General features: G+C 51.7%; 9 protein-coding genes across 9 annotated transcripts; 4 read left to right on the forward strand and 5 right to left on the reverse strand.

Moving 5' to 3' along the window:
* Window positions 1–55: 55 nt before the first annotated feature.
* On the reverse strand, window positions 56–1,831 carry INS49_013295 (uncharacterized protein; the record flags this gene model as incomplete). Its single annotated transcript, XM_043173994.1, has 1 exon — window positions 56–1,831. One exon carries the CDS (start codon window positions 1,829–1,831, stop codon window positions 56–58), a length of 1,776 nt encoding a protein of 591 aa, XP_043020939.1.
* Window positions 1,832–3,648: 1,817 nt separating this feature from the next.
* INS49_013296 (uncharacterized protein) lies at window positions 3,649–4,925 on the forward strand (the record flags this gene model as incomplete). Its single annotated transcript, XM_043173995.1, has 2 exons — window positions 3,649–3,860; window positions 3,920–4,925. The coding sequence occupies 2 exons, from the start codon at window positions 3,649–3,651 to the stop codon at window positions 4,923–4,925; spliced, it is 1,218 nt and encodes a 405-aa protein (XP_043020940.1).
* A 1,823-nt stretch (window positions 4,926–6,748) lies between these two features.
* INS49_013297 (uncharacterized protein) lies at window positions 6,749–8,475 on the reverse strand (the record flags this gene model as incomplete). Its single annotated transcript, XM_043173996.1, has 3 exons — window positions 6,749–7,342; window positions 7,404–7,914; window positions 8,099–8,475. 3 exons carry the CDS (start codon window positions 8,473–8,475, stop codon window positions 6,749–6,751), a joined length of 1,482 nt encoding a protein of 493 aa, XP_043020941.1.
* Window positions 8,476–10,856: 2,381 nt separating this feature from the next.
* On the forward strand, window positions 10,857–12,081 carry INS49_013298 (uncharacterized protein; the record flags this gene model as incomplete). The annotated part of the gene is made up of 2 exons (XM_043173997.1): window positions 10,857–10,869; window positions 10,988–12,081. The coding sequence occupies 2 exons, from the start codon at window positions 10,857–10,859 to the stop codon at window positions 12,079–12,081; spliced, it is 1,107 nt and encodes a 368-aa protein (XP_043020942.1).
* Window positions 12,082–12,630: 549 nt separating this feature from the next.
* INS49_013299 (uncharacterized protein) lies at window positions 12,631–18,448 on the reverse strand (the record flags this gene model as incomplete). The annotated part of the gene is made up of 4 exons (XM_043173998.1): window positions 12,631–13,495; window positions 14,275–14,933; window positions 17,614–17,878; window positions 18,153–18,448. 4 exons carry the CDS (start codon window positions 18,446–18,448, stop codon window positions 12,631–12,633), a joined length of 2,085 nt encoding a protein of 694 aa, XP_043020943.1.
* Window positions 18,449–20,793: 2,345 nt separating this feature from the next.
* INS49_013300 (uncharacterized protein) lies at window positions 20,794–21,264 on the forward strand (the record flags this gene model as incomplete). Its single annotated transcript, XM_043173999.1, has 2 exons — window positions 20,794–21,002; window positions 21,075–21,264. The coding sequence occupies 2 exons, from the start codon at window positions 20,794–20,796 to the stop codon at window positions 21,262–21,264; spliced, it is 399 nt and encodes a 132-aa protein (XP_043020944.1).
* A 1,634-nt stretch (window positions 21,265–22,898) lies between these two features.
* INS49_013301 (uncharacterized protein) lies at window positions 22,899–24,831 on the forward strand (the record flags this gene model as incomplete). Its single annotated transcript, XM_043174000.1, has 8 exons — window positions 22,899–22,985; window positions 23,039–23,225; window positions 23,310–23,399; window positions 23,471–23,697; window positions 23,806–23,904; window positions 24,005–24,170; window positions 24,245–24,539; window positions 24,657–24,831. The coding sequence occupies 8 exons, from the start codon at window positions 22,899–22,901 to the stop codon at window positions 24,829–24,831; spliced, it is 1,326 nt and encodes a 441-aa protein (XP_043020945.1).
* Window positions 24,832–25,047: 216 nt separating this feature from the next.
* On the reverse strand, window positions 25,048–25,626 carry INS49_013302 (uncharacterized protein; the record flags this gene model as incomplete). Its single annotated transcript, XM_043174001.1, has 1 exon — window positions 25,048–25,626. The coding sequence occupies one exon, from the start codon at window positions 25,624–25,626 to the stop codon at window positions 25,048–25,050; it is 579 nt and encodes a 192-aa protein (XP_043020946.1).
* An 882-nt stretch (window positions 25,627–26,508) lies between these two features.
* INS49_013303 (uncharacterized protein) lies at window positions 26,509–26,759 on the reverse strand (the record flags this gene model as incomplete). The annotated part of the gene is made up of 2 exons (XM_043174002.1): window positions 26,509–26,520; window positions 26,577–26,759. The coding sequence occupies 2 exons, from the start codon at window positions 26,757–26,759 to the stop codon at window positions 26,509–26,511; spliced, it is 195 nt and encodes a 64-aa protein (XP_043020947.1).
* Window positions 26,760–26,814: the final 55 nt, after the last annotated feature.

Here is a 26,814-nt window from a genome sequence, read left to right on the forward strand (position 1 = left end):
AGAATGAGACTGACCTGGTAAGCAAGGAGTTCTGGTGCAGACAACATGGTTGTCGTCAATGGCGGCCTCCAAGCTCATCTTCATCCGGAGGAGCGTAGTTGTCGCCTGGTCCGGCCTCATCATTGCCAAAGTTGTCCCAGCCATTGAGAGAGTTGAACCACTCATAGTCGGGGTTGATGGCCGGATCGTCAGCTGAGGAGTCCTGAAAAGCTGGAAGAGCGGGGTCATCCAGGCTAGAGGCCGATCCAGATGCTGCATGTTGCTGCATGTCTTGTGCCACATCCACAGTGGGGTGGTTCAGAGAGCGAAATGGAATTGGAGCCGTTCCAGCAGGCTGTCCGCTAGTACTGGGCACCATGGGGCCAAGCGTGTGTGGGTTGGGAGCCTGGCTTGATCCGGTGGCAGAACCCAGGTCGAGGTACGATCGACTTAAAGCATCGGCGGGACGGTTGGAGTCGAAGCTGGCCGCCAAAGAGGCTACCGCGAGATTCTCAGTCGCACCGGATGGATCTGGGATGTCGACGTTGACGACGTTGACGTACGAGGAATTATCGGCTCCACTGGCATGGTCATCCTCCACAGGGCCTGAATCCTCCTCCACAAGATCCCTGGCCTCTGCAATGAACGACTGAATGAAGTTGGACATTCTAGCGTTCCGTTCCTCGCGGTTCATAGCAGATGTCCATGGTTCGTTGGGTAACGCCAGCCAGCGGTCGCTGTCGGAGAAAATTGCACCCGCCCAGTCGAACACTCGTTGGATGTCAGGGACATCTGTCAGGAATGGTGACTCTGGGCGCGGCTCCCCCGGAAACAGACAGTCCCATATCATGAACCAACGCCGGACCCCAGTGTAGTCCGCCGTACGGGTGTTGCGAGCGATTTCGCGTATTGATCGGTCTTCGTCTTCTGTGATACCGGGATAGTTGAACGGAGATGACGACGGCTCGCATGTTGCAGCCTGGACGTGCTCATCCCGTCGCCCTCTAGCTTCCGTACTTGTGCGCCCCGTAAACGTCGTGCCACAGACGGCACAATGCACGACCTGGTTGTGCGTCCTTTCCAGGAGGTGTTGGCGTACATCACTCAACCTTGCCAGCCTTACGTTCAAGCAGGCGCTGTGTCCGATCCTGTCGTGAAGGTAAAAGTGACAGGCGAATGTGCGTGCTGCTCCCTTCTTGGAGGATGCTCTCGAGGGCTGTGGTGGAGGGTCACTGCCGCGTTTTCGCCCCGAGCGCCGCGGGCTCAAGCGGCTGCAACCCTTATCCAGCGGGTCGAGAGCGAAGCCGTCCGCACTGCGATTGCAGCCTCCGCTGGCGGACCTCTCCGGGCCATTCCCGGCGCGTATCTGCCCTGCGTAGCCTGCGTGGCAGACAGGGCCAACCTTAACTACCGGAACCAAGTGCAACGCCCACCGATATACAAGACTGATATTCAAGAGGTCGTGTGGAAGCACAATTCTGGGATCAGACTCTCGGAATAGATCAATTTCGGGTCCGGTGTCCGAGGCATAGTGGGCAAGGACAAGGAGGACTTCAAGCGGCAGGCGACCTAGCGAGGCGATCATATTCTCCGAAACAACCTTGTCGGACGGATGGACGCATTGCGACGAAGGGTTGGACATCATGAGTGATTGAGTTGCTCGTGAAGTTGGGAGGCGAGTCCGGATGATGATATCGGTGTTGTGGCCTGCCGCCCGGCGAAGACGTCCAGCGGCCCAGATCTCGGGCCAGGAAGTCAGGTGCTTCTTGGTCACGACTGCAAAAGTAGGAGAAATCGAAAAGAACAGAAAGAAATCTGGAATTCGGTCCCGATGGAAGATCACGGTTGCCATAGCCGAAGCAGGATGGTGATGGACGGAATGGTGCGGTCGTTCATCCGCTGAGCTGCAACCCCCCTGGAAACCCGCAGTCGCGTACGCAAAGGCGTATGGAAAGACCTCGAGCCTCAATGAAGGACAAGGAATAGAAGGCTCTGGTTATGGAACTTGGCCTGATGATCCAGTTGCATCTTAGCGTCTTGCCTCGCCAGGCTATGATGAGTTGTCTCGAGGCTGCGCGTGTGTCGCTGCAGTGGCCGTCCCGATGCGATACAAGTGGGCTATGTCAGAAATGCAGGCGCACCCTCGCAGACCATCGTAGTCTCCGGTCCCTGTCGTCCGCGACCCAGCAGTCCATGCGCGAGAGCAATGTAGAAAAACCAACTGCCGTGCTACAAGGTCCTGCTTCCGCACGCTCATGGGCCCAAGCCCACCTCACCGTCCCCAGCGGCCAGCGCGAGCGCACTTGCGTGAAGTCTCCATAAGCTTTCACGCTCAAAAACAGCTTGATGTGGAGACTCTACTCTTCGCACACGCGTAGAATGCGTCGCGAGTGCGTAAAGTCGGACGCGAGTGCGTAGTCGAGCCTGTTGCGAGAGCATAAAATGACTTGCGGTAGACCTCTTCGTAAATCCTGTTTCCATAAATCTTCTTGATGACTCCACGAACAATCACCATCATCAATAATGCCCACGGTCTACACATTTCAGTTGAGTGAGAGTGCCACAAATGGCGGGGCACGGCCGGCGAACACTGCGTATACCCCCCGAAGCCCACTTGCCCACCGTCACACCCTCGGGAGCGCAGACTGACCAAGCCCTTCTGGGGACAAACAGAGACAGACAGAATATGCAGGCTGCGCGTCTGAATGACTGGCAGCGCGATCAATCCTCTACTCTCAACCGACGCCTGGCTGGGCCGTGGCCCCAGAATCCAGTTAGCTACAGGATGCAGCAGGGGCGAACCGAGGCGGCACGAACCGTATCCCAATTTGACAGGTCTTTTGGTTCTGGGGCTGGTTCGAGGTCAAATTAATATACATCTCTTGAGGCGACGCCAGATGCAGGGCCTCTGGCGGGCTGGTTGCAGAAACAGCGGGTACATATGTAGAGCAGCATAAGCTTGCAGGAGTAGTGTGGGGCTACACCGCCATACTTGTCTGATGTAATTCCTGTAATATTCGGAGTAGAGATAGGCTGCGGGGATAAGATGGGACGGAAAAACTACTACGAGGACGGAAATACAGTCCTGTTCATTGGAGGTTATGAAATTTACATTCTGTGACTAGTCCAACTTGATGGCTCATTGAGATATTGATCGCTTGGATGCAATGATGCACATGTCCATCAAGGTCCAGTACCCTCGATGCGAAACATTGATGCCCAGCTCTGGCGAGAACGGTTCCAGGCTGTGCCAGTACGTACACTGCTTAAAGCCCCCCCCCCCTTCCCGGGGGGCCCTGCATTGTTGCTAGGCTGAATGTGAATCAGTACGCATGTGCGTGCAGTATTGATCCACGATTGACGTGGGACACCCTTCTCATGTTACGCCAACGAGTGCCTACGTCCGAGAACGTGGCTGACAATGACGCCTGACTTTACGCGAGTGCGTAAATATTCTGCGAGGTCAAAGCATGTGAGGACTGACCACAAATTCGGTCTGGCAGAGCCGCCTTCCTCCAGGGGTCGACACGATCTTCTTTGAATTACAGGAACAAGTCACAAAACTATGAGCCGCATCGTGTGGTTTTTTGCCGTGTCGATTGGTCGTCCCCAGAGTATCTCCTGCTCGTCTGGGAATCCAGACGGGCACGACAGTCGTTCTTGGCAGCGATGCTATCAGCGACCAAACCACAGAACGCGGGTGAAGCCGACGAGCAAGTATGGCAGAGAGCACTTGAATTCCAGTTACCTGATGATGTTTACGGTCACCTTATGCCTCCTGTATCAGATGGACTATACACGGAGATGACACTACCGTCCAAGAATGAGTGTGATCACTTCGACTGGGAACCAGGTTTGCCCCAATGGGCCGGAATGGAAACGTGAGTAAAATTCATTCGTGCTTTGATAGGGGTTTGAAGTGACATTGTAGTTATTTCAGTTCCAAGTCTTCGAGTCCTGAGTCGGACTATTCCCAAGAGTACTCTACATCGCTGATTGCCGGAAGCATGCCTGAGAAAGACAACACCGACCTTGTACAGCAAAGCCCAGTGTGCGAATCGGTCAAGAGAGAAAGAGACACTGGGTCCAGTGTGGGAACCGTCACGCAGTCTCAAAAAAGACCCATTTCCATCGTCGCCACAGCTGACCAGGTGGAAAATGATGGTGGGCGGGCCAAGAAGAAGTCAAAGACAGATGCAGACAGCGGTGCAGAACCACGCAGTCAACTTGCTTGCCCCTTTCAAAAGCAAGATCCTCACAGACACTATGAGTGTTTGAAGTATGTGTTGCATCGAATCAAAGACGTCAAGCAGCATGTGTATAGGCGTCACAAGCAGCCTGATTACTACTGCGCACGTTGTGGTGATATTTTCAAGACCGCCGACGAGAGGGATGGACATTCAAGGAGTACGAACTGTGATAACTTAGAGGTTCCTGACTTTGAGGGAATATCAGAGGCGCAGAAGAACAGGCTCAACAAGAGCTCATCCCGCGGGTTAGATACTCAAGAGCAATGGTTTGAGATGTGGGATATCATCTTCCCGGGTAAACCGCGACCTAGCTCTTCATGGGTGGGCAGTTACATGGAGGAGATGGTTCCGTTGCTGCGCAGCCTGTGGAACCACAAGAGCTCTAGTATTCTAGCCAGGGTCCAACAAGGCCAGACGAGGCTGCTGGATCGACCGCTACTGGAGGGTGTGGTTGGATCGATATTCGACTGCCTCGAGGATGAAGCATCGGTCTCACTCGGGAAACGAGCACGCGAGACCTGTTCTCAGATTCAACACAGTCTCGTGGGTGGTCAATTACCAACTTTGACACCTCCTTCTAAATTCATCATCGAAGCACAGCACCCAGTCTTTGCTGAGCCTCATGACATCTTCCAGGGAATCAACGCCGACCAAGAAGGAGAGTTTCAAAACGAATTCTTATTTCCAGAGGCATGAACACTGATTGTTGGTCTGCCCAAGATTCCGCGACGTCGTTTTACCTTTTGTGAGATGATAGGAGCATATTCAGACTGCACAGTGGCCACGGCAGCTACAACCACAAATCACAAAACGAAAGCATCATTTCAAATGCAGGCTCATCCTGGGTTGGTTTGGAAATGAATGCATTCAACACTACACGCAAGAGGCTCCTCTCATGTCAACCATGTCAGTTCACCTCTCATGGACACTATTCGAAACCTTGCTTTTTTCTGTCTCTTCATCTTTCCTACTTTACACTTCTCACGGCGTTTTGTGCGGTTTTATTGGTATTGTCTTGTGCGTGTTTGGGTGTCTTTTATGTATAGATAGGTATCATTTGTTTGCAAGAGCATGAATCTCAACACTATCAGATAAGTAGAAGGATTATGCCAAGAGAACGAACAAGCTTTTGCGGAGATATACCTAGGTATGTGCTGGCTTGATGTTTGATTTTGGGTTATTCACCAATTCAAAGCCGATGTGTGACGTTTCTCTTTTTAAAAAATTGCATGCACTCTTTTAGAAGCAATATGACAAATGGCATTTAAACATTGGCTTAGCAGCCTATGGCACAATCGAAGACAATCAAGCATCGGATTCAGATCCATGGCAATTGAGATGACACAAGAACAACCAGGATTTCCATGTCAGATTGAGTGTGCTTGTTGGAGTACTGAGATATGTATATACCTATGCCTGCTGAGACTGGCATTATTATTGCCTCGAAACTCAATCTAACACACGCACTATGACACCCTGACCCCTCCCCTCCCTCCCCCCAAAAGAAAGAATATATGAGTGAAGCATGGGTGGATGAGTAACACTCGTCCATCTTGTTAGTCAACACTTTCTGTGCGAAACATATTTCGAGAAGATTGAAGCCCGTTCTGAAGAATGCGCCAAGACAAGGGATCTTGCCGGAACCTGCCTGCGATACTGCGTTCTACGGCGAGCATCGGATATCTGCAGGAGAAGATTAACCCAGGAAGATGTGTCAATTGGCAACGTACTTCAACCACAAGGAAATGTGTTTCCACGACAGGACATACAAAATGTAATGATATGTAAACGCGAATAGTTCAAAATCAGCTCATTATGAGGCATTATCTCATCAACTCAATATGGAGCATTTACATGAAAGCTATTGATTATTTTGCAATAGAGCAAGCTACTGCCCCTCATATTTGGTAACTACAAAGTATGTACCATTCTCCCCGAGCAACCTGAAGACGTACTCTACTGAGCCTCATTCCTACTCTATCACTTTGGACACATGCCCACATGTTCACTTGGAGACGTCAAAATATGGAGGCATAATAGAGATGACACGATAGAGAGATCTAGGGCCAGCCTCGGTGACTTGAGAATAAATTAAGGAAAACAAAATGGCCCATAACAAGAGATTGTGACAACAGCTAGCTGACTTATGTTGTTTCGTCTAACCCAAAATTCTCAGCAAACACACCTGATTGAGATCCAACGTTTTAAACAATTTGCTTACAACCCATCCGTGACACTCGAGTCCTCGGCCCATCTCGTAGCTCAGAACATGCCGGGTGGCATTTGTGGCATGGAGTTAATCGCGCTAATCTCTGCGTCCACAAACCTGCTAGAAGGTACGGCCACAGTAACCAGCCCCTGCGTGTCGCTGATAGATCACGCGGTACATGGTCTAAGTGGCTCACGATATTTCCATCCATTGTGTCCCATGATACCGTGTTCAGAGACTTGTGACGGGCGAGAACTGCTGCTAAGAAGTGTAATCAAGGTGCGAGATCCATGCCAACCAGAGACAAAGTTCATCCGCAGGAGTCAGGGCCACGGGAGAAGTAGTAGTTCCCCAAGTCGACGCTACAGCCAGTGTCGAAATCAGGCACACCCATCTGCGAAAACTCATGCTGACCAAAGGGCGCCTCGAGCTCGAAGCAGAAGTCCGAACTGTCCTGTGACGCGAATTGGAGCGAGGTGTTGCCTGGACTGCCAGTCCTCTCAATGCTACTCCCTTGTGACGCGCGAGTCTTCTCTGCCTCGAACCGATCGAAGACAGAGCCCATGATCTCGGCAAGTAACGCGCCGTCAACCTCATTGCGTTCGCCCCTGGTGTCGATGACACCGGAGATGATCTCGGCACTCTTCTCGTTCCAGAGATTACGCAGCAAGGGGACCATCTCCTCGACGTAGTTGCCGATGAAGGCTGACTGGGGCCGCTGACAGCCCGGGAAGACCACATCCCAGACCTCGAACCACTGCTCTTGCAGCGGCTTTCCTCTAGGCGAGCTCTTCTTCAGCTCATTTCTCTGGTCGTCGTTTATGCCTTCGAACCGAGGCGGGTGCTGCGTTTTGCAATCGGCACGGCGGGAATGCTCGTCCCGGTCGTCGCGAGTGGTGAAGAACTCGTAGCATCGTGCACAGTAGTATGGCCGTTGCGTGCTGTCTGTAGATGTGCTGCTTGACGTCTTTGATACGGTTGAGCCTGTATTTGAGGCATTTGTGGTACTTGTGCGGGTCGAATTTCTGGAAGGGGCATGCAAAGACTACGTTGAATCCCTTCTCGTTGTTATCTGCGCTGATGGACTGCGTTTGCTGCATCTTCTGATTGCAGGGAGCCGGTAGATCGTCCGGGAACGCAGTCAACAAGGAGCGTTTGCGCTGAGACGTGCTGGTGACATTTGCTGGTATCTCGTCACCTGATGAGAGTTGATGCACCTCAGAAGCTTGCAGGCTCGGCGCCCAAAAATCAGCATCTCCACGATGTAGCGGAAGACTTTCCAGGGAGGGTGTTGCCTGGAAGTGAAACTCTGCGATAGACCCAGGGCTTGGAGATGCTGAATTCGTCTGGGGACTCCCAGGGCTGGAGGTTAGAGCTGGTGGCGACTCAAAGTAAGGTTGACTGGTATTGACATCGAAGAAATGCTCACTTCCGATGTCCCCGATCGGTAGAAGTGTTGGGTTCCAGATGGGAGGACTGGATGTTTTGCCGGCTGTTAGCCACTGATTGAGTATCGCGGCATCGGAAATTCCCTTCCCATTCGTGTCCCCTGGACAGTCAATGATACGAGTCGCATAGCCAAATATATCCGCAATTCGCCTTCGTTGTTGATCCCTCTCTTCCCTATTTCTTTTGATTGACACAGATGGAATCAATCCACAGTGTCCTAGACTCGCTCTCCCTTCGAATATCACGCAACGCTTCCAGAAGGCTGCTGCTGATCGTCACTGGGTGCCCGTTCACGTATATTGTTGCTTGTTGCTCCTGACTTTCCAACGCGCGAGAGAGGGCCTCATAAGTTCCGTGTCCCAGAGATTGATGTTTTAGCATGGCTCGGATCGGCGCAATGCGATCTCGGCTTGGACTGATGTCCATCAGTCTTATTTCGCCGGGCTGCAACGCATCGTAAACGAACGGTCGCGGCGCTATGAGAACCAGCGATTGAGTCGGGGGAATTCGCGGCCGCTCTTCGAGTCGAATGCTGCCAGGACGGCTCCCGTGGACAACTTTGGCAACCTGCGGCTGTGTTCGTGTCATTTTCGTCCAGAATATTTGCTGTTGTATTTCGGATGCTTGTCAACCTGGGAAACTCATGGATAACCCTCCAAGAAGATCAGTGTCGACGTTCCCACGTTGGTGCCTTGCTTGTTTTGACAAAGTGGAGCATCACACGCGGCTGGCGGGCCAATTAGCAATTCTTTCCCTTATACCGGGGGCCTTGTTGGGTAGAGGAATGCGTTTGGGGCCTGAAGCAATCACATATCGTGTAATATACACCTCTCAATGGTGATATTGACCGATATTATTCAATAGAGTGTCCTGTGAACTCCACTACGTGACAATTGATGCGTTGAAGAGTACCTCTGTGAACCAATATCACTCTAGGAGCTGGGCGGCACCGCAGCAAGTACGCAACTGCGTAGTGTAAAATGTCCTCGTGCGTCAGCAACCGGGCGAACCACAGGGCGACCGAGTACACAGGTGTGTAGTCGGCCACAGATTCAGCCTAACGCGCCCGCTGCGCGTCCCTGCGCCACTGGCGTACGGTTTCAGGGTGCTCCCCCTCCACACCGTATCTCGCACATTATGCTTGGTCACAGGGAAAATCTTCGATTTTACTAGACAAAATACAGAGTAGATTTACATGATACTTTTCCCCTGGACTTGGACCACTTCACGGCACTGCTCCACAGTAACTCTGTTGGTACATGTTGTGGTGAACTTGTCACCGAGACTGATGGCAATCTCACTTGTTTCTCAACTAACACAGCGGTCCACCTTAACTGGCGTTTGACCTTCTCCCTTCCGAATACAATAAACGGTCTACTTCGGATATCGTACGTTTTGCTTCCTTCTTCTTTGCCCGAACTCTTGATTTCCGGCTGCTTGGTGACCCAGTCTGCATGATTTGATGGTTTATTGGGGGAGATGCGTCCTGTTGCCAGCGAGTGAGGCTTTCGGCTTGGAAATGTGCCATACTGGTGCGGGGGAGTGGTCAGCTTTGGGCCTGGCAGTGCCGCTGAGTGTGAGAGTTTTGGGGATGGGGAAGAGGGGGAGGGGGCGGGCCTGGACTCTTACACAGCTTCAGACGTGTAGCATGACGAGCCTGCATCCTGCTGGGTACAGGTACGCTCAGTGAGCTGAAACCGATCGCTTCTTGTCATTTTGGCCCGGGAATAGAAACAAGTGAGGCGCTCCAAAGAACTTCAAGAGTTGTAGTGGACTGAGGAACCATGGTCTCTCGAAAATAATGCCCTGACCTGTCCGTCTTTATCTTCCCAGCCGACCACACAGCTGCGCAACTCTGGCGAATTTCGCGGTTCTGAGAAGCAACCAGCCCATACTGATGGGCCAAGCGGGAGCCGTACGCACTTGCGTTTGCACGACTGCGTAAAGACACATTCCGGCAACAGCGAAGTGCGATACTGGCGCGTGTTTGTTGCGGTGGAGGCCGCCCCAGTCCGTCACTTCTTCTCACCGATTGGACTCGAGCATGGTGCGCGCACCCTGGAACTACTACGCAGGAGTGTGCTCAATATCTAACGGTAGCTCTCCCTCGGACATACCGCGGTGATAGTCGAGTGTCCAAGGGCGCTGTCTGGCTCCCACAGGGTAAGTACCGCCTAGATGAGTAGTGAATCCAGACGCGTGGATATGCAGAGACCGGAAAATGCCTAGCCCACTAGTGCTGGAGAACTGGCTGCCTTAGGCGTATTTGCCCCTACCACACCTATCCCATTGGGCATTGGTCTGCACCCGCAGTCAACGCAATGCACTCAGAGATACCCACACATATCAGTGTAAGGCAAATTTTCCGCCTTCCACCCTTGGTCTCCTGGCGTAGGAAGCTGCAGGAAATACGCAGCCGCGTACAAGTACAAAACTGTCATAATCTGGACAATGTCGTCCACTTCTCACGGACTTGGTCCGTGTGCTCTCCCGGCTCCCTCTTTGGACCTTCAGTGGGTCATTGGTGAATGGACCTGATAACGTCTCAACACGCCCTGTCCAGCCCATGCCACCGCTCCCTAGACTCCCTTCTCGAGTGCTTTGTTTAAATGCCGTGATCTCCAACAGACCATTTGTATAGACGATCCTTACGGGAGGAAGCTACCTCGAATCTGAGAGGGGGCTGTGTTGTCAGGCACCTGACCGGCGCGAACAATGACTTTGTCTTCTAGTAAGGCTCCCGGTTCTTGAACTCACCACTGTTGGCAAGGCTAGTCTGACCAGCTGAAAGTGTCTGAAGAAGTGTCAATTCCTTTGACCAACATTGTCATCTGCATTATATACCTGCTTCCTCGATTTTTAGCCTACTCGAGAGGCACCGCACACGTATCTTTGCCGATATTCAGACCTTTGTTCTGTTTTCTTCAACGACTAAGCTACACTCTGTGGTGTCTGTACTGGGGAACACCATGCGGCGATTCTGTTCGTGCGGGTGAACCTGCAGCTGGGCCATCGGCGGGGGGCTGCAGGTCGGGGGCTGTCCACAGAGCATGCGGGACCACAAACTCCGCCGAGGCCCGCTTGAACACAACTAACACAGCGAGACACCAACGCCGAAAACGAAAGAGAAGGGAAGATGACGAGAAAGGACGGCCCGAACAGATCCCAAAGCTGGACGCCGGCCAGTCCTCGAGCCCATTTGCCTGCCCCTTCTACTTATTCGACCGCCACGAGTGGCACAACTGCTTGCGAAACTACACCCTGAACCGAATCGTCGACGTCCGCCTGCACCTTACGAGAGCCCATTCGCTGGCACCACAGTGCCCTATCTGCGGGAAAGAATTCAAAGAGGACTCGGCTGAGCGCGGCTCAGCTGAGGATCGATTCAGCGCACACGTCCAACTCCGAGCCTGCCAACCCTTACCATCCCCACCGCCACCTCGCCATGGACTTACCAGAGACCAGTTCGAAGCCGTACGAACAATTGGTGCACGCAGGAACGGTCGGTGTGCAAGCGACCCGGCGGCCGAAAAGTGGTTCGAGATATGGGACATAATCTTCCCCACCACTCCCCGCCCATTCTCGCCATATATTAGCGACCACCCCGACGTCCAGCGCATAAGGGACATGAACGATGACATTTTGGCTGGTGAACAATGGAGAGAATTGACTTTGCCTACCAGAGGAAGCAGCCCTTCTCTGCAAAATGCATCGCGGAATACCATCCTGACAATTACACAAAGGCTCCTGGGAATTTACCGGCGAATGTCTCAGCATCCAGACCAGGCTGTCCCTGAAGCCGTATCGAACACAACGGCCGCTGACACCCCTGTAATCAGTTCAACGGACGACTCCCTGCAACAGCCCCAGGAGTGGGAGGTCATGTCTGCCCCTAGCCAACCCGCCCAAGCCACCGAAGATCCGTTGCCACCAGTACACCCAACAGCTGCAGCTGCAGGCCAGAACCAGTGGATATCTCAACCAACACCCGGGTGGTATCTGCCATCGGGCGGACATTCACACAACAATAACACGACCCAGATGGGCCGGCCTCTGTCGCCATTCGCATCTGACATGAGCTTCTTGGCGGATGCACTCTTTCCGGACTCCATCTTCGACTTTCGAGATGTCGATGACCCTCTCGAGCCTCCGGCCCGGCCCGGGTCGCCGTCTGAACCCTTTGATAACGACTAGTCTTCGGGTCCAACACCTTGGGACTTGGCGGCCACCCGGGCGGAGACGCTGCAGGCAGAGCCTAGGCTAAGCACATGATTACTAGTGCGATGCCATCCGCTACCTCTCTCACACTGCTAGGACATGATTGAACAAAGATCGAGGACCGCTTGGGGGCTGGTGTCGGGTGGGGTAAGGCTAGGCTGGGTTGGGTACAAGTGCTGTACCTATTCTGCCCTTCACAAAAGATATCATGGCCGTAATTATGTACCTATGTAGTCAAGACTCTATGAGTGAGAGCATGCCACAATGTCAATAAATTAACTACAGTTTCCACACCTGGGAGATCTAAAGGTTCAAATGTTCCACAAGCCACAAGTCAAGTTATTGTCCAAGATTATTGTCGTTCAGGCGACGAGGTACGCGACCCACGAAAGCAAACGCAGCATCACATGAGGAGATTTGAGCAGTTCACACTAAGCATAAATGAGAACTATTGTATATTGAAACACATCAAGACGATATAGCTACCTAGGTATATTCCAGATGACCACCACAGCCACTCCATCATCATTGTTCTCTCTCCAGGTCCATTGTACCTCCAGCAAACCTCCGATACACTTCATCGATAGCGTCATGAAGGACGACCCTGTACAAAATAGCAAGACTCCGTTCCTCGTCTGAGACTTCCCATCCTTGAAGATCCTTCTCTCTCAGAAAGTCGGATATAATGGTGCGTCCGTTGGTCTCCCAGAAGCGCCGGAGAGCAACGACCAGGAACTCCTGCGTGCTAGAGTAGTATGGTGACAAGGGCCGCGGGCCTGAGGGGAACACGACATCCCACAATGCGAACCATTGGCTCTCTCGTGATGAAGGCGGAGACCCTTGTCGCGCCAGCTGCTGGATTTGGCCATCCGTGAGGCCGTCAAACGTCGGTAGGCTCCGGTGCTCGCAGCTCCGGCTGCGGATGTGGTCATCCCGAGCCTTCATTGTGGCAAATGTCTCTTTGCAAATGGGGCAGAAATTCGGGCGGCGATGCGACGCCCACATGTGCTCCTTGACCTCATCGATGGTCGAAAGGCTGTGCCGAGTCAGGCATCGCTCGTGTCTTGCCTTGTCCATCACGTAGAAGGGACAGGCGAAGGTGCTGGCCCTCGCGCTTGCGTGGTGGACTACGACGGTGTCCATATCTTCGGAGTCGGATGCGAGCTCGACGTCCATGTAGGGCTCTGACCAGGCCAATCTGGGTCTCTTGCGAGACCTTTGCGGCCAAGGAAGCAGCACCCTCTTGCCAGGCCTGGAATTGCACATCGCCAGGAAGCGGTCCACCAGGATTGCTTTGAGATATCCAGTAACTGCGGCAAATGGATGTCCCGGCTCGAGTGCCAGGGGCGAGCCTGGATTACTCCAATCGCCCTTTCTGTCAGGATTGCCCCTCGGTGATTCACCGTCAGTTGCACCGCAGGCATGAGACGGCGAGGGTGAGAGCGACCCAGGGAGAGCTTTTTGAAGGCAGTTCACACTCCAACCAAGGAGGCCAAAGGAACATCTACCTCCCTCAGCCTCCCCGGTGAGTGTATGGGCCGCTTCAGAATTCACAGCATCTGCCGACCATGCTGCGTAGCTGTTCGCTGTATCATGTCGGATCATTCGATCAGAGATTGAAGGTTCTCTGGACCGACCACCGGTTGAAGTTCTAGTAGGTCTGTTAGCGAGTAGTCGATAATTTCATCAACGATCCAGGGAGGACCATACTGTTTACGTTCAGGGGCACCTCGGTGCGTTGCAATTCTGTCTGAGAGAACGGTGCTCACGTCCCACCTGACACATATGTTTCTGATGAAGACATTCGAGATTTCAGCACCGTCAACCACGGCCTCTGTGCAGTTTCGAACGAATATTCCGTCCCAGAGTGTCAAAATAATCCACATCGTTGGACCTTGGGATGTGTAAAGAGGTAGTAGAAGGTCGTTGCCTCGGCCACCGAGGCCAGCTTGTATGTATATCCCGTCGGGCTGTATTTCCAAATGTCCCCGGAGATTTGGAGATTCCAATGACTTATTCTTGAGGTGGCTATATTCCAACGGAGAGTGGGCAAGTATTCCTCGGTATTGCTGGTTTGGTCGCGGTTGCCACGCCAGAAGTGAACAATCACTGCTCTTCTTCAAGATTTCTCCCTGAAGCCGAAGGAAAGATTTCATACCTTCACCATACTTGATGTCCATATTGACGTTGAAGATAGCAAGAAGCGAGTATGCGGTATCTTCAACGGGATCCGCCGACAGCCCTGCCGCCCATGACATTTTCGTACTATTCGGATAGTCCTCCAATGACCCCGAGTCCTGCAGCACACCTTCATCGACTGATGTGATCCGTGAGAGTTCCGGAATAAGTTCCGACTTGCTACCTATGTCTTTCCATTGCGCGTCGTAGAAATGCAATACCGTGGAGAAAATGAGATGAGGAAGCATCCAAACGTGCTTCATCCAAGAACAGCTTGACAAGGCGCGTCCCACGTCAAAGTCAAATGCTTCCGTGTCAAGCAAATCGTGAAGGTACACTATGCAGAGCCTGCCCCTCCGATAGATCTCAGCCAAGGAGTTCAACGATTCCGAAAGAGCAGAGCCGGAGCTCCTGCTGATGCAGACAGCATCATTCCATAGCCACTGCAAGCCGCGGCTCTGACATTCAGAGCACGCTCTTTGCAGGGATTGGAATGCAGGTCTTTGCGGCGCCGTTTGGGGACTGCACAGGTCCTCGTGCACAACGCCCCCGTCTTCCCACTTGGCAGAAAATGTGGCATACGGTGGTGCATCGCCACCAAACTCGCACAGCTCTAGACTGGCGGTATCCAGCAGCAGCATGGCCTCGTCCTGTGCACGCTGTCAGCTAAGTCTCTGTTCCGCTCCGGGGCTGTCTCACAGTTTCGCGGCAAAAATTCCCCACTGAGCTCGATTGAGCGGTTCCTCAGGGTGGCGATTTCAGGGGCACCCAATTTACTGACGGTGGCGAAAGGGAGCATTCAAGCAGATGCACAATAGGATTTCATGGGTACTCCCCCTGAGTGGCGAGCGACGCCCGGACTGAATATATCGTGAAGATTGAAGGTCGAAGCCCCTGATTCGCAGCTTTACGTCAACCAGAGGTCCACACCCTCCGTCTAATCCTGTGCCCCAAGTGATTTGGCAAGTTAGATCAGGAACCGCACGGCACCGTTGTGCTCGAAGTTGACCAATCGCCAGTCCTCGTCAGAAACCCGACGGCTGAAGGACGGAACGTAATTGGAGAACAGACAAAGCGGGAGGCCGACTGCATCAGCCTGCATCAGCCCAGCATCACTAGCAATGTCTTATTGGCTCAGGCTGGTGGCTTGCACACTGGACCGCGCAAATAAGCGCAAATGCGCCGTGCAATGACAGGTGACAACAGCTTCGAAATGCCATCACCTGCATCTGCCTTCACCTACCTAGGTACAAAGGGCAGCGCCTCTGCACAGCTGCGCAACGGCAAACGGAAATACGGAGGTTGCCTTGAAATGAACACACCGAAAGCTTGAAAAAATATCGGCCTTGGAACAGCAGTGAATCGCCCACCAGCGATCAGACTGTGTGACATGTCATGCGTTGATGGATCGACTGCGTACTTCAGCACTTCTAATACCTGCTGATCAGTTGTGGAAAGCTTGCTGTACTCATCTGCCGCACCCGGGCCATTAGAAGAGTCACCTGGTCCGCCGAACCTCCCCGAGCAGACTAACTATTGACAAGAATTGCTGAAGTCCAGGCAACTGCAACCTCGCTTCATATTATTGTTACATTTTGAATATGATGCCCTCGGTCTGGGCTTGTGACAGAAATTGGGACTGGTGGTGCACTTTTGACAGGGTGCAGTATTCTCTTACGCTCATGCGTACTCAAGTACCGGACGCCCGATGTGAGACGTTGTACCAACTGCAGATTCGATGCACTTGCAAATGTTTCACTGATGAACACCGCCATGACGCCCTTCTGCTGACAGACCCTGCGTCAGATAGGAACGCCGTAAATCCGGGCTGACACGGCCAATAACCCTTGGTGAAGTCATAATTCAGCCCTACGAGTCTTTGACTAGGCAATTGGACACGTCCGAGTTCACAGACTACGAGGTTCGCTGCGGCTCGCGAAACTGGGCGCTTCGGGGAAACTCGTTTAGCTGACGTACAATGTCTACGTGTACATTGTGGCGCCTCCATGCAAATCTCAGAAAAGATAACAGCGCCACGACTTTCACTTTCTGGCTTCAACGGCCTGAAATCGCGTGGCAGTCGAGGAGACCAGTTCATTCTCGACTGGCACGACATACGATAGGTTTCATTCGTTCACGTCTTAAGATCTGTGAAGCCATGTTCGTCATGCCCATGTGATCCATCCAGCGGAACAATTGTGTGTTGGTGCCCTTCCAAGGTTGAAACACTGCACGTTGCCGTTCTTTCCAGGTTGGGTGACGTCTTCAAGTTTTACCTATTGGAACCAATCAAGCCGAGTTAGGCCGGCATCGTTGATGCCTAATATGCTTTTGCCTTGGAATATGTTGTCGTGTGCTCCATTAAAAAGCGGACATCGTATGCTTGTAGCCCCAACCCCTCGTTCATTTGTGTATGAAGGTGTTGCAAGCAGCACAAACCTTCCATTATCTGAATCTTGTGCCTCAGGTCTCAAGGGCTCTCAGCTGCAACGCCCCAAAACAATTACATGAGCGATCTCCGCTATTTACCACGTGGAGTGCCCATTGGAACCAAGTTGTATTGAACAGGGTTCTGGTCGCATGGAAAGGTGTTTTTAGGCAACGGACAAAGCACTTGCTACCGGATATACTACTAGTAGAGCGTCGTCAATGTACAATTATGTATACCCATGCTTCGCAGAACAAGGTTCACGTGAAAGTGTACTAGACATTGGGAAATACAGGGCCAGATCAAATAGCCTCAACCAGACCAAATTTGGGGTTTGAGAAAAGAAAGAACAAAAAGAGAAGGTCTTTAGGGATTGAGCAGAGGGATTACCTTCCAGGGTCAAGGGAATATTATGCTCAATAAATCAAGTTGAATATGCGAATGAGTCACCACGATCAGTCAGTTCATATTTAATGTCGACTATGAATCTATCCTGTGCAATGAAGACGATTTAGCACAACTGTAGGAACATCATCAAATGAACACTTGATATATTTTCACATCAGAATAGTTACGTGTCTAGGCTGCAATGGCAGCAAAACGCCGTCTTTCGTTTCACGGAATAATAGCATGGAAAGCTAGAGGCCAGCAGATTCGCAAGTTGATGCTAAAAGTACAGATCAAGAAGCGTGAGAGTCCTGAAGTCTGACAAGTGAACACTAGTTCAGCCCCGAAGCGCTGCTTTACATGCAAAGTCTTGCGGGTGGCCATCTTGATATGACCAAACCTACACCGCCGACGTTTTGACAGATTTCTCAAAGGCCGTGGTTCGCACAATACCACCCTCTCCAGGCAAACCTGGCGATGAGGGAACCCACACCTGTCCGCACTGATCCACCGACGCTCCGCTCTGAAGCCCATGTTTCATTGAGCTCATAGTAATGGCGATTGGGGTGGTATTTTGCCTGGTCCTCGCCGTCAGGCGGAATTCTGTCAGCCTTAAAGCCCGAAGCAGCCGTGCTTTCCGGGTTCCTAGTTTTGCTGGGGAAGCTCGTCAGGCTCGAGAGGAACAACTTGATGGCCGACATCTCGGGCATATGCGATCGAGCAAAACTGGCAAAAGCGGGCGAGGAGCTGACAATAATAGCAGCATTGAGCTCCAAGACACTGTTGTTTGTTTGCGTCAGTGGAGTGGCACCTAGGAGGCGATGATACACAATTGCTGCTCAGAGGGCAAATAGGTATTCGTCATGACGCCCTGACTCACCTGCATAATGAAAGAATGGCTGCAATCCAAGTCGTGTCGACTGAGTGGGTGACTTCGACTCTCTGGGACCAGTGAAGCAATGCTCGCCGCAATTCCTCTGGATCAACGTGTTGTTAGAACACCGAACGGGGACCGATACACAGACTGGGAAGGAAGGCAAAAGAGGTTACTCACAAGAGTGCTACCGAAAAGACCGCTACCAACGAAATGCGTTTTCTTGTCGGCAGCTGAAGCCTCGTCAAAGATGGGAGGGGCAGTACGAAGATATAAATGTCCAACGCCACATTGAGCGCCGACTGTGCTTGCCACCACGGCAACGGGATAAGGTTACGGCCATTGCCAAGGGTGTCGAGCCAGGTCTCGCCCAAGTGGGGAGCCCCGTAGTAAGTCAGAATGGCGATGCCCGTCCCATAGATCAAGAAGTCCAATGTGAGGCCGATCCAGATGGCGATGCGGATCGATTGCTGCATGGTAAAGATTTGTGAAAACAGCAAGAAGATAGATGCTTTAGCAAAAAATGCCCCCAACTGACAAAAGAGGGGAATAAAGTAGACGCTCTGAATAGTGTCACTATGTCAGCTGTAGAAACTTTGCTGCATTCCCAATTGGTTTGGCTGGCTGCCCTAATATCTATTTGGAAAGGCAGTGACCTGTCCCTAGTGAAAATGACCTACTTTAGCGAACGCCGCGTCAAAGAAACATGCCGGTACGTCCCAAATATGACGTGCCGTTTTTAGATCTAGTCAGAATCAACACCTAGTTAGCTATGACGAGATACTGCCATGTTTCCAGCATCGTTCAGAAGTAAAATGAGTACGGTAGGGGTTTACGAGAAGCTTCGATCGCCAGGGTCGTAATTGACATAAGAACGGCGGCCAAGGCAAAGTCTACCGCACGAGGACGTGTTTGTTAGCTAAAACAACAATACTCACTGAGATAAAGTTAAAGGGAGGTGAGACTTACAATCCGCCAAGACCAATCTTCGAAAGTTGTTCTGGAGCCTTGCAACAGTGACTAAGATTGCGACCGCGAGGGTAATGCCAACCAAGCTCATGAAGGCTGGACCCAGAGTCGGAGGATTCTCAAAGTTGCTACTGGTACCTTCGGGAGCCGGCCCAGCAGCCGCTTGGCAAAGATCGATAGGCATGACAAAAGATGATGGTCATCAGATGATTCGACAAAAAAGATCGAAGAGCAAGACGCATGTAGAGATAGACAAAGAAAAAAAAAGATTAACACAAGAGAGAGATGGGCTTGAACCATTTATGGCAAAGTCGTAAAGTCTGAAGAGAACAGACGGGAAACGCCAACACCATTTGCATGTGCCGTGCTTGCACAGGACGAAGGACGAGACGGCATCATTGAGTATCTCGGCCTCACCTCCCCCATCCCATCCGCTTTCTTCCTTCTCCTGTGCCGCAGCATTGAAGTGGGAAACGAACGAGGGGCACGGAGTAGATCAATCACTTCCCGGCTGGTTGTCTCCTGCATCAAATGTCAGGCCGCATACATGCCCCTGTGAGTTGCATCACATCGTACGGGCATGTTGCCTTTTCAGTCCCTGGCAGAGCACTGTGTGCATTCTTTGTAGCTGTACATGACAAGGCCTTCTGTGACGGCGGGTAAATATGACATGGAAGTCTAATCCACAAAGCCTGCTGGCTGTCGTTATAATTAGAACCCACATCAAGACAAGTGAGAACGTGGGAATGCTCGGTAGCCGCCCAAGACATGTTGCTGATCCTCCGACCCATCTGGGAACCCTCTTCTCTCCTTCATCGAACCAAGATTAAATAATGAGTTTTGGAGTGTTTGTTGTCCGCTGGGCATTCTGGTCGCTTTGTGTCTGAGTGAGCCGTATTATGCCCCCAGGTACGGGTAGACGTGAAACTCAATGTTGGACATTGACGGATGGCGGGTGAGCCAAAGGGCCTTGCACGTACCAAATCTCTCTTTGTAATCGAGCTGTCGGTTGGTGCCTGGCACACCAGCTAGATGCATTGGTGAGGCAAGGGACTCTGTTTTATTCCAAGCGCTGGATTGAGATAATTTGGCCACAATGTGGGACGATCAGTGGCCTGAGTATACCTCGCACCAATGATGAATCATACCGAATTGCGGCAACGGAATGGGCCGCAGGCCGAGAGATGTGCCAATGCAGACAAAATACTACCCAGGCCGACAAGATGCAACCCGTCACGGTCCATTCTACAGTATGTCGTCAAGCGGTTGCGAGCGGGCGGGTGAGCCAATATCACTTGCGTCTACGCCGCTCGCCTGCTGTAGTCGGTGACCGTGATCGGCGTTCACAAATCGATTGTAGTTGGCTAAGGCCCTTGGCTGCGCCAACGGGTTGCGTGCTTGGCTGCGTGATACACACCGATTCATGTGAGTTGTGCAAGGTCGCGCTTAGTCGTGCTCAGCCTCGTGGGGAGATGGAAACTATCTATCTGCCTTGACAACCATCAGTCCAATATGACCAACCTGCATTTCTGAGGACCAATCTAGTGACGCGGCAAGTAAGAGCGTTGGTTGAAGGACCAGCCGTGCAGTGGCCTCACCTTTGCATTGGCTTCCGCAGTTGGCATGACGGGCCGTTTGGGGGCGAATACTTTTGATCGACGGTCGGTTGGCATGGAGCCTGCGTCCAACATATAACCATCATCTCGGCGTCCAGTCGCGTGACGTCTGTCCTGCCAGCAGATCTGAATTGTGGTTCCTGGATCCTCTTCTCTTCCCTCACAAATCTCTGCAGTCGACCAAGCTAGCACAGCAAACTCTACTCACTCACTATTCTCGAGCTCAAGCAGCAAATATGTCTGAGTATACATCCACCATTGAGGGCTTTCAGCGCGCCATGAAGTGGAGCCTCACCGGTCCACCTCAGGAGGCAAAGGAATACGCCGAGGCCGTCACAACGCCCACTTTCCATCACATTATGGATGGACAGCGTCTCTCGTACGATGACAATATCAAGAGAATCCAGGAGTGGCGTGGCAAGTGCAGCCACTATGAGCCTGTCGTGTATGTCGAATACTGCCTCATGTTGATCAAAATATCTGTACGCTGAGCTGACACTTTCATCAACACTGGCAGTCGGGACTTCCTTCGCGATGGCGACATGCTCGCGGCGCGCATGACGGGGACACTCAAGATCGAGGGAACGGACTCAGAGTTTGAGACCTTCTTTGTTGCCAAACTCGACAGTGCTGGCAAGATGGTGTGGCTCAAGGATAGATCTGTTTATGGCCCTGTCGGCGAAGTGGTTGAAAAAGGCGCCAACTAGCGGGCCGCATTACTGAATCTACGCTTAAGGTCTATGGGCCTTCATGGATGGGGTTGAAGAGTCTATGGTGGGTTGATGATAGTTCTATGACAATCAATGAAAACGAGAAACACGGCCTCCTCCACATTTGGTGTACCTTCGCAAACGGGCAAGCCTGTATGGGACTACTAGAAATGATCTTTGGCAGTCCTGAACTCACGAATTTGCCAATCCTCTTCTCGATAAGGTTTGCACTGGATGACTTGGAAGTGCCGGTTTCGTTTGGAGAACGCATTGAATGAGGCGCTCACGCGCAAGGCCACGGCCACCACAACACCGTCCGTCACCCAAACGCAAGAGCTATCAGGAAGCTTGCCAAGTTTCCCAGCCTCTCTGTTGGCTGCTGCCTGTCGTCATTGGGCCTGAAATGACGGTGGTACAAGCTTAGTAGTTGATGCAGGGAGAGGTCTCGGACCCACACTATGATGAAATCTCTTCAAGACTATTTTGAGAGCACACAGTGGCGATAATTGAGGCTGCGGTGATCGTTGAGGCCCGTGGGGTAACATATTGCGAGGACACCTACTAGATGCGGCCTGCTAGGTGGGGGCTATGCGTTGGTTGAGGCCTGGGAGCGGCACAAGCTGTATACTGATATCGTATCCGCAAGGCAAGGCTGCGGCGTAGCTCACGAACATCAAGTACAACAACCAAACTTACTGGGAAGATATGCCGCCAAGTACGCATGCGTCTGTTGTTCCAGGAAAAAGGAAATTGAAGTTGGCCTAATACAGTCAGACCTCCGAGGACTGGAAAGGCTGTCTGGTTTGACAGAAGATCAGAATACAGTGTCCTTGTCGGCGGCTACGGCATCACCTGGTTGCCGAGACGCCGATGCTGTTAGACTTGAGTAAGGACTGGCTGATGTATAATTACTATTGGCTGCCACAACGTGATGGCCCCCACTGGTGGCTTCTTTCACGATAGCGCTCAGGTTGCCTGGTCGCTTTGTTGGAGGCATTCAGCCTGAAACAAATGCAAATATGGGGATCATAGGGGCCGGGCGACGGCCACATTGCACTGGATCGTACAGTGCTCCCTGTGCTCACGGAACGGAAACATGCGAGCGGGAAGTGACTTCAAAGTAATCATGACACGCTCACGCGAAATGTCTTCAACATAAGTATGTCTCGGAATCCTCCACGTTTTGTCTATATTACCTCCGCAAGACAGCTGAAGTACATTGATCAGAAAAATATAAACGCAATGCTGACTCAGGCTTCAATCATTCTCGGGTGTCCCTCCTCGATGAAGGACTCAACGTTCTCATCAACTCTTCTTCTTTTTGTTTGCCTGGTCTTTCTTGGAGCAGTCACCAGTGTAAAGCAGAATCCCGTAAGAGAATCAGTCTTCTATTTTCATTCCGCCAGAACTATTAACCTCCGCCAGAATCATGCATATATCACAGATGGGATTCGGTACATTTCAAAACGCTTCCGTGCCTGGGCATATCTTTTCAAAGGCCCGGACATCGTCAAACATGAGTTCCAAAAGGTGAGGCTCCACCAGTGGCTTTCGAAGAGCAATGAACCCATCTCACATTGCGAAAACAGTCAAACTGCGGTTCTTTCGAGGTTCTGGCACCCGATGGACGCATGGTCTTTGTGTCCTCGAAGGAACAAATCAAGGAGCTGGACAGTGCTCCGGACGCTGTACTGTCCCTGAACGGTGCCGCGAAACATGTGAGTGTTTCTGAACGCCTGAATCTGGATGTGATTTTGATGTCCTACCTTAGATGCTCCAACCACTCTATACTATGAACGGTTTCAACTGGTTTGACCGGCGTGGAGTTGAAGGTGTTGGCTTTGTGCGAACGCTGCGAACGCTGCTGACCAACAATCTCCCCCAACTACTCCCCGATCTGCGAGTGCTCACTCGCACAAGATGGGCACAGTTGCTCTCAGGAAAACAACCAGTCAACGGTAAGTATTCACTTCGTCCCTACTAATTACTGGCAGGTGATGGACATGGCACAGCAAGGATCTATGCTGACTGTATTCGTGTAGATGATGGCACGATTATATCTTCTTTGTACCCCATGATGATGAATCTGGCAGTGCTCCTGAACGCGCGATCTCTTTTTGGTGAAGACCTGAGTGAGTACTCTAATATGGGCTGATAGACTCCTGTCTTGAAATTCCACTTGGCTAACGCCGATTTTCCACAGTCAAAGATGACAAGTTCATGACATCGGCCCTTGGATACGTCGAAGAGACTCTGCTCAATGCGGAAATCGTCAAATTACTACCGAAATGCCTTGCTCCGTATGTTGGTGGTACTCTGAGTCGCTGCCTGAACTCCCACAAGACCTTCTTCACGAGCTTGATCCCAGCGACAGAGCAAAGAATCAAAGAAAATGAACTGAAGCAACTTGGCCGTACCTTTCCAAAACGTGTGAGTGCAAGGATTCCCACTACTGCTCACTTTCCAAGTGGAAATGCTCGATCCAATCATTCAAGCCGTCGCTGTCAACCCAAACTGACTTGCCTCCGTCCACAATAGGCCGACTGTATCCAGTGGATCATCGAGACGGCGCCAAAGCAGGACCCCTGGTCAGCAGAGCGCGTCATCTACGAGCTGATGGCTATTTGGTTTGGAAGCGTCCATATCCTCTCAACGGCAAGTCACTCTCACCGCCTTGTTCCCCGGCACCACTGCTGAAAATTTGTTCTGCTAACAAATCGTCTGTTCAACATTTCAGACCATTGTCTATGTCATCCACGACCTATGTCTGCATCCTGAGTACATAGAGCCGCTTCGAAATGAGCTCAAAGCATCCTATTCCGAGTTCGAACGCACCGGTCGTGGTCTCCCGCTACTAGACAGTTTCATAAAGGAGTCTGCTCGTCTCACTCCCGTGGAATCCAGTACGTCATCCTCAAAGCTGCTGTTGTTGAAAGAGCCAGGGAGTCCCCCGCCTCGGAGGCTGACCACGAGACAGTGAGCGTTCGTCGATGTGCGCTACAGCCTTTCACTCTTGGCGATGGCACACGGCTGGCCGTTGGAGACTGGGCGTGTGCGCCCTCGGGCGCCATCAACACCAACCCAGAGTACTACCCATCCCCAAACTCCTTCTCAGGATTCCGATTCGTTGATCCTGCGCTGCTTCCCACGAGCGGCGATAGCGAAAAGCCGGCACCGGTGTCATCTGCACCGGGAGTCCAGCAGCCCAAGCCCTCGATGCTCACAGATGTCGACCACACGTGGCTGATGTGGGGCACAGGGCGCATGGCTTGGTAAGTCGTCACTACTCGCCGATTTTCACCTTCCTCTTTTTTCTCTCTTTTTTCCTTACTCTTGCTTTTCTGGTGAATGGTCAAGGGAATCCCAGCTAACGCAGCCTTTATGTGTAGCCCGGGAAGATACTACGCGTCTGCCTTTATGAAGGTTGTCGTGGCGCAACTCCTACTCAACTATGACTTCGCATTAGTCGAGCCCGAAGCACCCCGGTTGATTTCGTGGCGAGTGGCAAGGATTCCGAGACCTTGGACGAAATTGACATTTACACCACTGAAAGAACAGCGCTGAAAAAGACAACTGTTGCGGGTAGACGGAAGACAAAGTGGGAAGAGGTGCATGTAATCAAACCAATGATGAATTTCTTAGATAACGAAATAGATAAAGCCACCGGGAGCTGGATCCTGCTCTCAGGCAGGCATCCAGGTGTGTTGAGGATCCACTTATCACAGAAATCCACCGCTAGGCCGTGCCTCGGCCCCGGATGTCTTTAATCAAAAAAGCCTTCTAGTAGGCATAAAAATTGACAGCCTCGTTATCGGTCTCCCTGATCCTCGTGTTCTGCGTCACGAGTATCCACTTCATCAGCCACGCGGTCAAAGCGACCCCAAAAGAGAAGCCAATACTTGCGATCGTTGGCGGGCGAAACAACGGGGAATCCTCGTCGTTCCAGAGGTAAGGTGTATATACAAAGGAGAGATTACCAAGCATATTGACGATGGAGATAGCCGCGGCCTTCTTTTCATCCGTCTGGCCAAGTGCAGAAGAGGTCCACGAGAGATTGATATTATTGACGCCGTATGTGGCGCTCACGAAGATGAACATGGCAAAGTAGCGTGCACCAATGTTCGTCGTCCCCGTTGCAACGGCGAAACCGAGAATGGCGACGGCCTTAGAAATTGCAATGTGCCAGGTCCTTTCGTTGAAGTGGCCCGAAGACCACGAGACAGCGATTGATGTGAAAGCACCGAAGAGGTATGGAGGACATGTGAGGACCAAGGAGATTGTGTCATTGAATCCCAGGGACTTGACGGCTGTGGGCATGTAATTTTTGAAATTGTTGGCGGACAAGTGTAGGTTTCCCATGAGAGCAAATATCCAAGTCCGGTACTTAAGTAGTCCAAGCAAGCCTCCTTCAGACCTCCGGTCCATGTTTTGCCAGCAATACGCTTCTCAGTGGTATCACGAGAGACACGGAAGTCGGCAAGTTGCTTTTCTGTGGAATTTAGCCACGGAGTGTCGAGTGGCTTGTTTGGCAATATGAACCAGGCGAGGAGGGCGACGGCAACTGCAAGGAATAATCCGAGAGCCTTCAACATAACTCAGAGTAGGATTTCCTCCGGCCTGCACTTACAAGTAACCACGCCTTGTATCAGGAAAAGCCATCTCCACCCAGAAAGCCCGTGCTTGTCATCACGGCCAACAAAGACACCAGCTGCGATCAAGCCGGAAAATGAGCTTGCCAACAAATTGCCGGTGTAGAACACAGCTAGACGCGTTGCAACCTCTTTTCTTGTATAAAACAAGCTCACAAGGTAACAAGCGCCAGAGTAGTACGGTGCCTTGGTGAAGCCAAGAATGATTCTTTAAAGAAAGGTTAGGACAGGGTAATGTAGCGTCATTTAGAGCCGGTACTGACCTGGAGGCCAACATGCCATGATAGTTTTTCACGACGCAAGTCAACGTAGACACCACCGCCCAAGCCATCATCCAGCCAGATAGATACCAGGCCGGCCGCAGACGAGTGACAAGGATGTTAGATGGGACCGTTCCGAGGAGATATCTTGAGAGTCTGGGATTAGCCTCACGGGCGAATCTAGGTAGATCTATCACTTGCGCTCACCCGACGAAGAATATGCTAACACAAGTGTTATATTCTGTTCCGTTCATTTGCAGTTCCAATTGTAAATTGTTCAATTTGCCATTCACAATAGCGTTCCAGCAGAGGAAATTCAGGAAGTACATGAGCTACAGAATCGGCTGAGACACAGTCAACAGCATGTCACCACATCTGGCGTTGGAAAGTCCTTACATACCATCAAATACAGATCAAGCTTCCTCACCAATTCGATCTCCTTGGGGTCAGTCTTCGCAACACTGCCGAATCTGTCGTGTTTTTCCGTATTCTTGTCACCATCTTGATTTTCGACATGCTCGGTGGCGCCCTCTTCGACCTTCTCGATAGATGTTCGCACATGGGCCGAAGTGGAAGTCATCATATTTTGAAATTGTGCCGATGAACCTGGTGTTCGAACACTGCATGGAAACCGACAC

This window comes from Diaporthe citri (assembly GCF_014595645.1).
Source record: "Diaporthe citri strain NFHF-8-4 chromosome Unknown scaffold_7, whole genome shotgun sequence".
Lineage (NCBI taxonomy): Eukaryota > Fungi > Ascomycota > Sordariomycetes > Diaporthales > Diaporthaceae > Diaporthe > Diaporthe citri.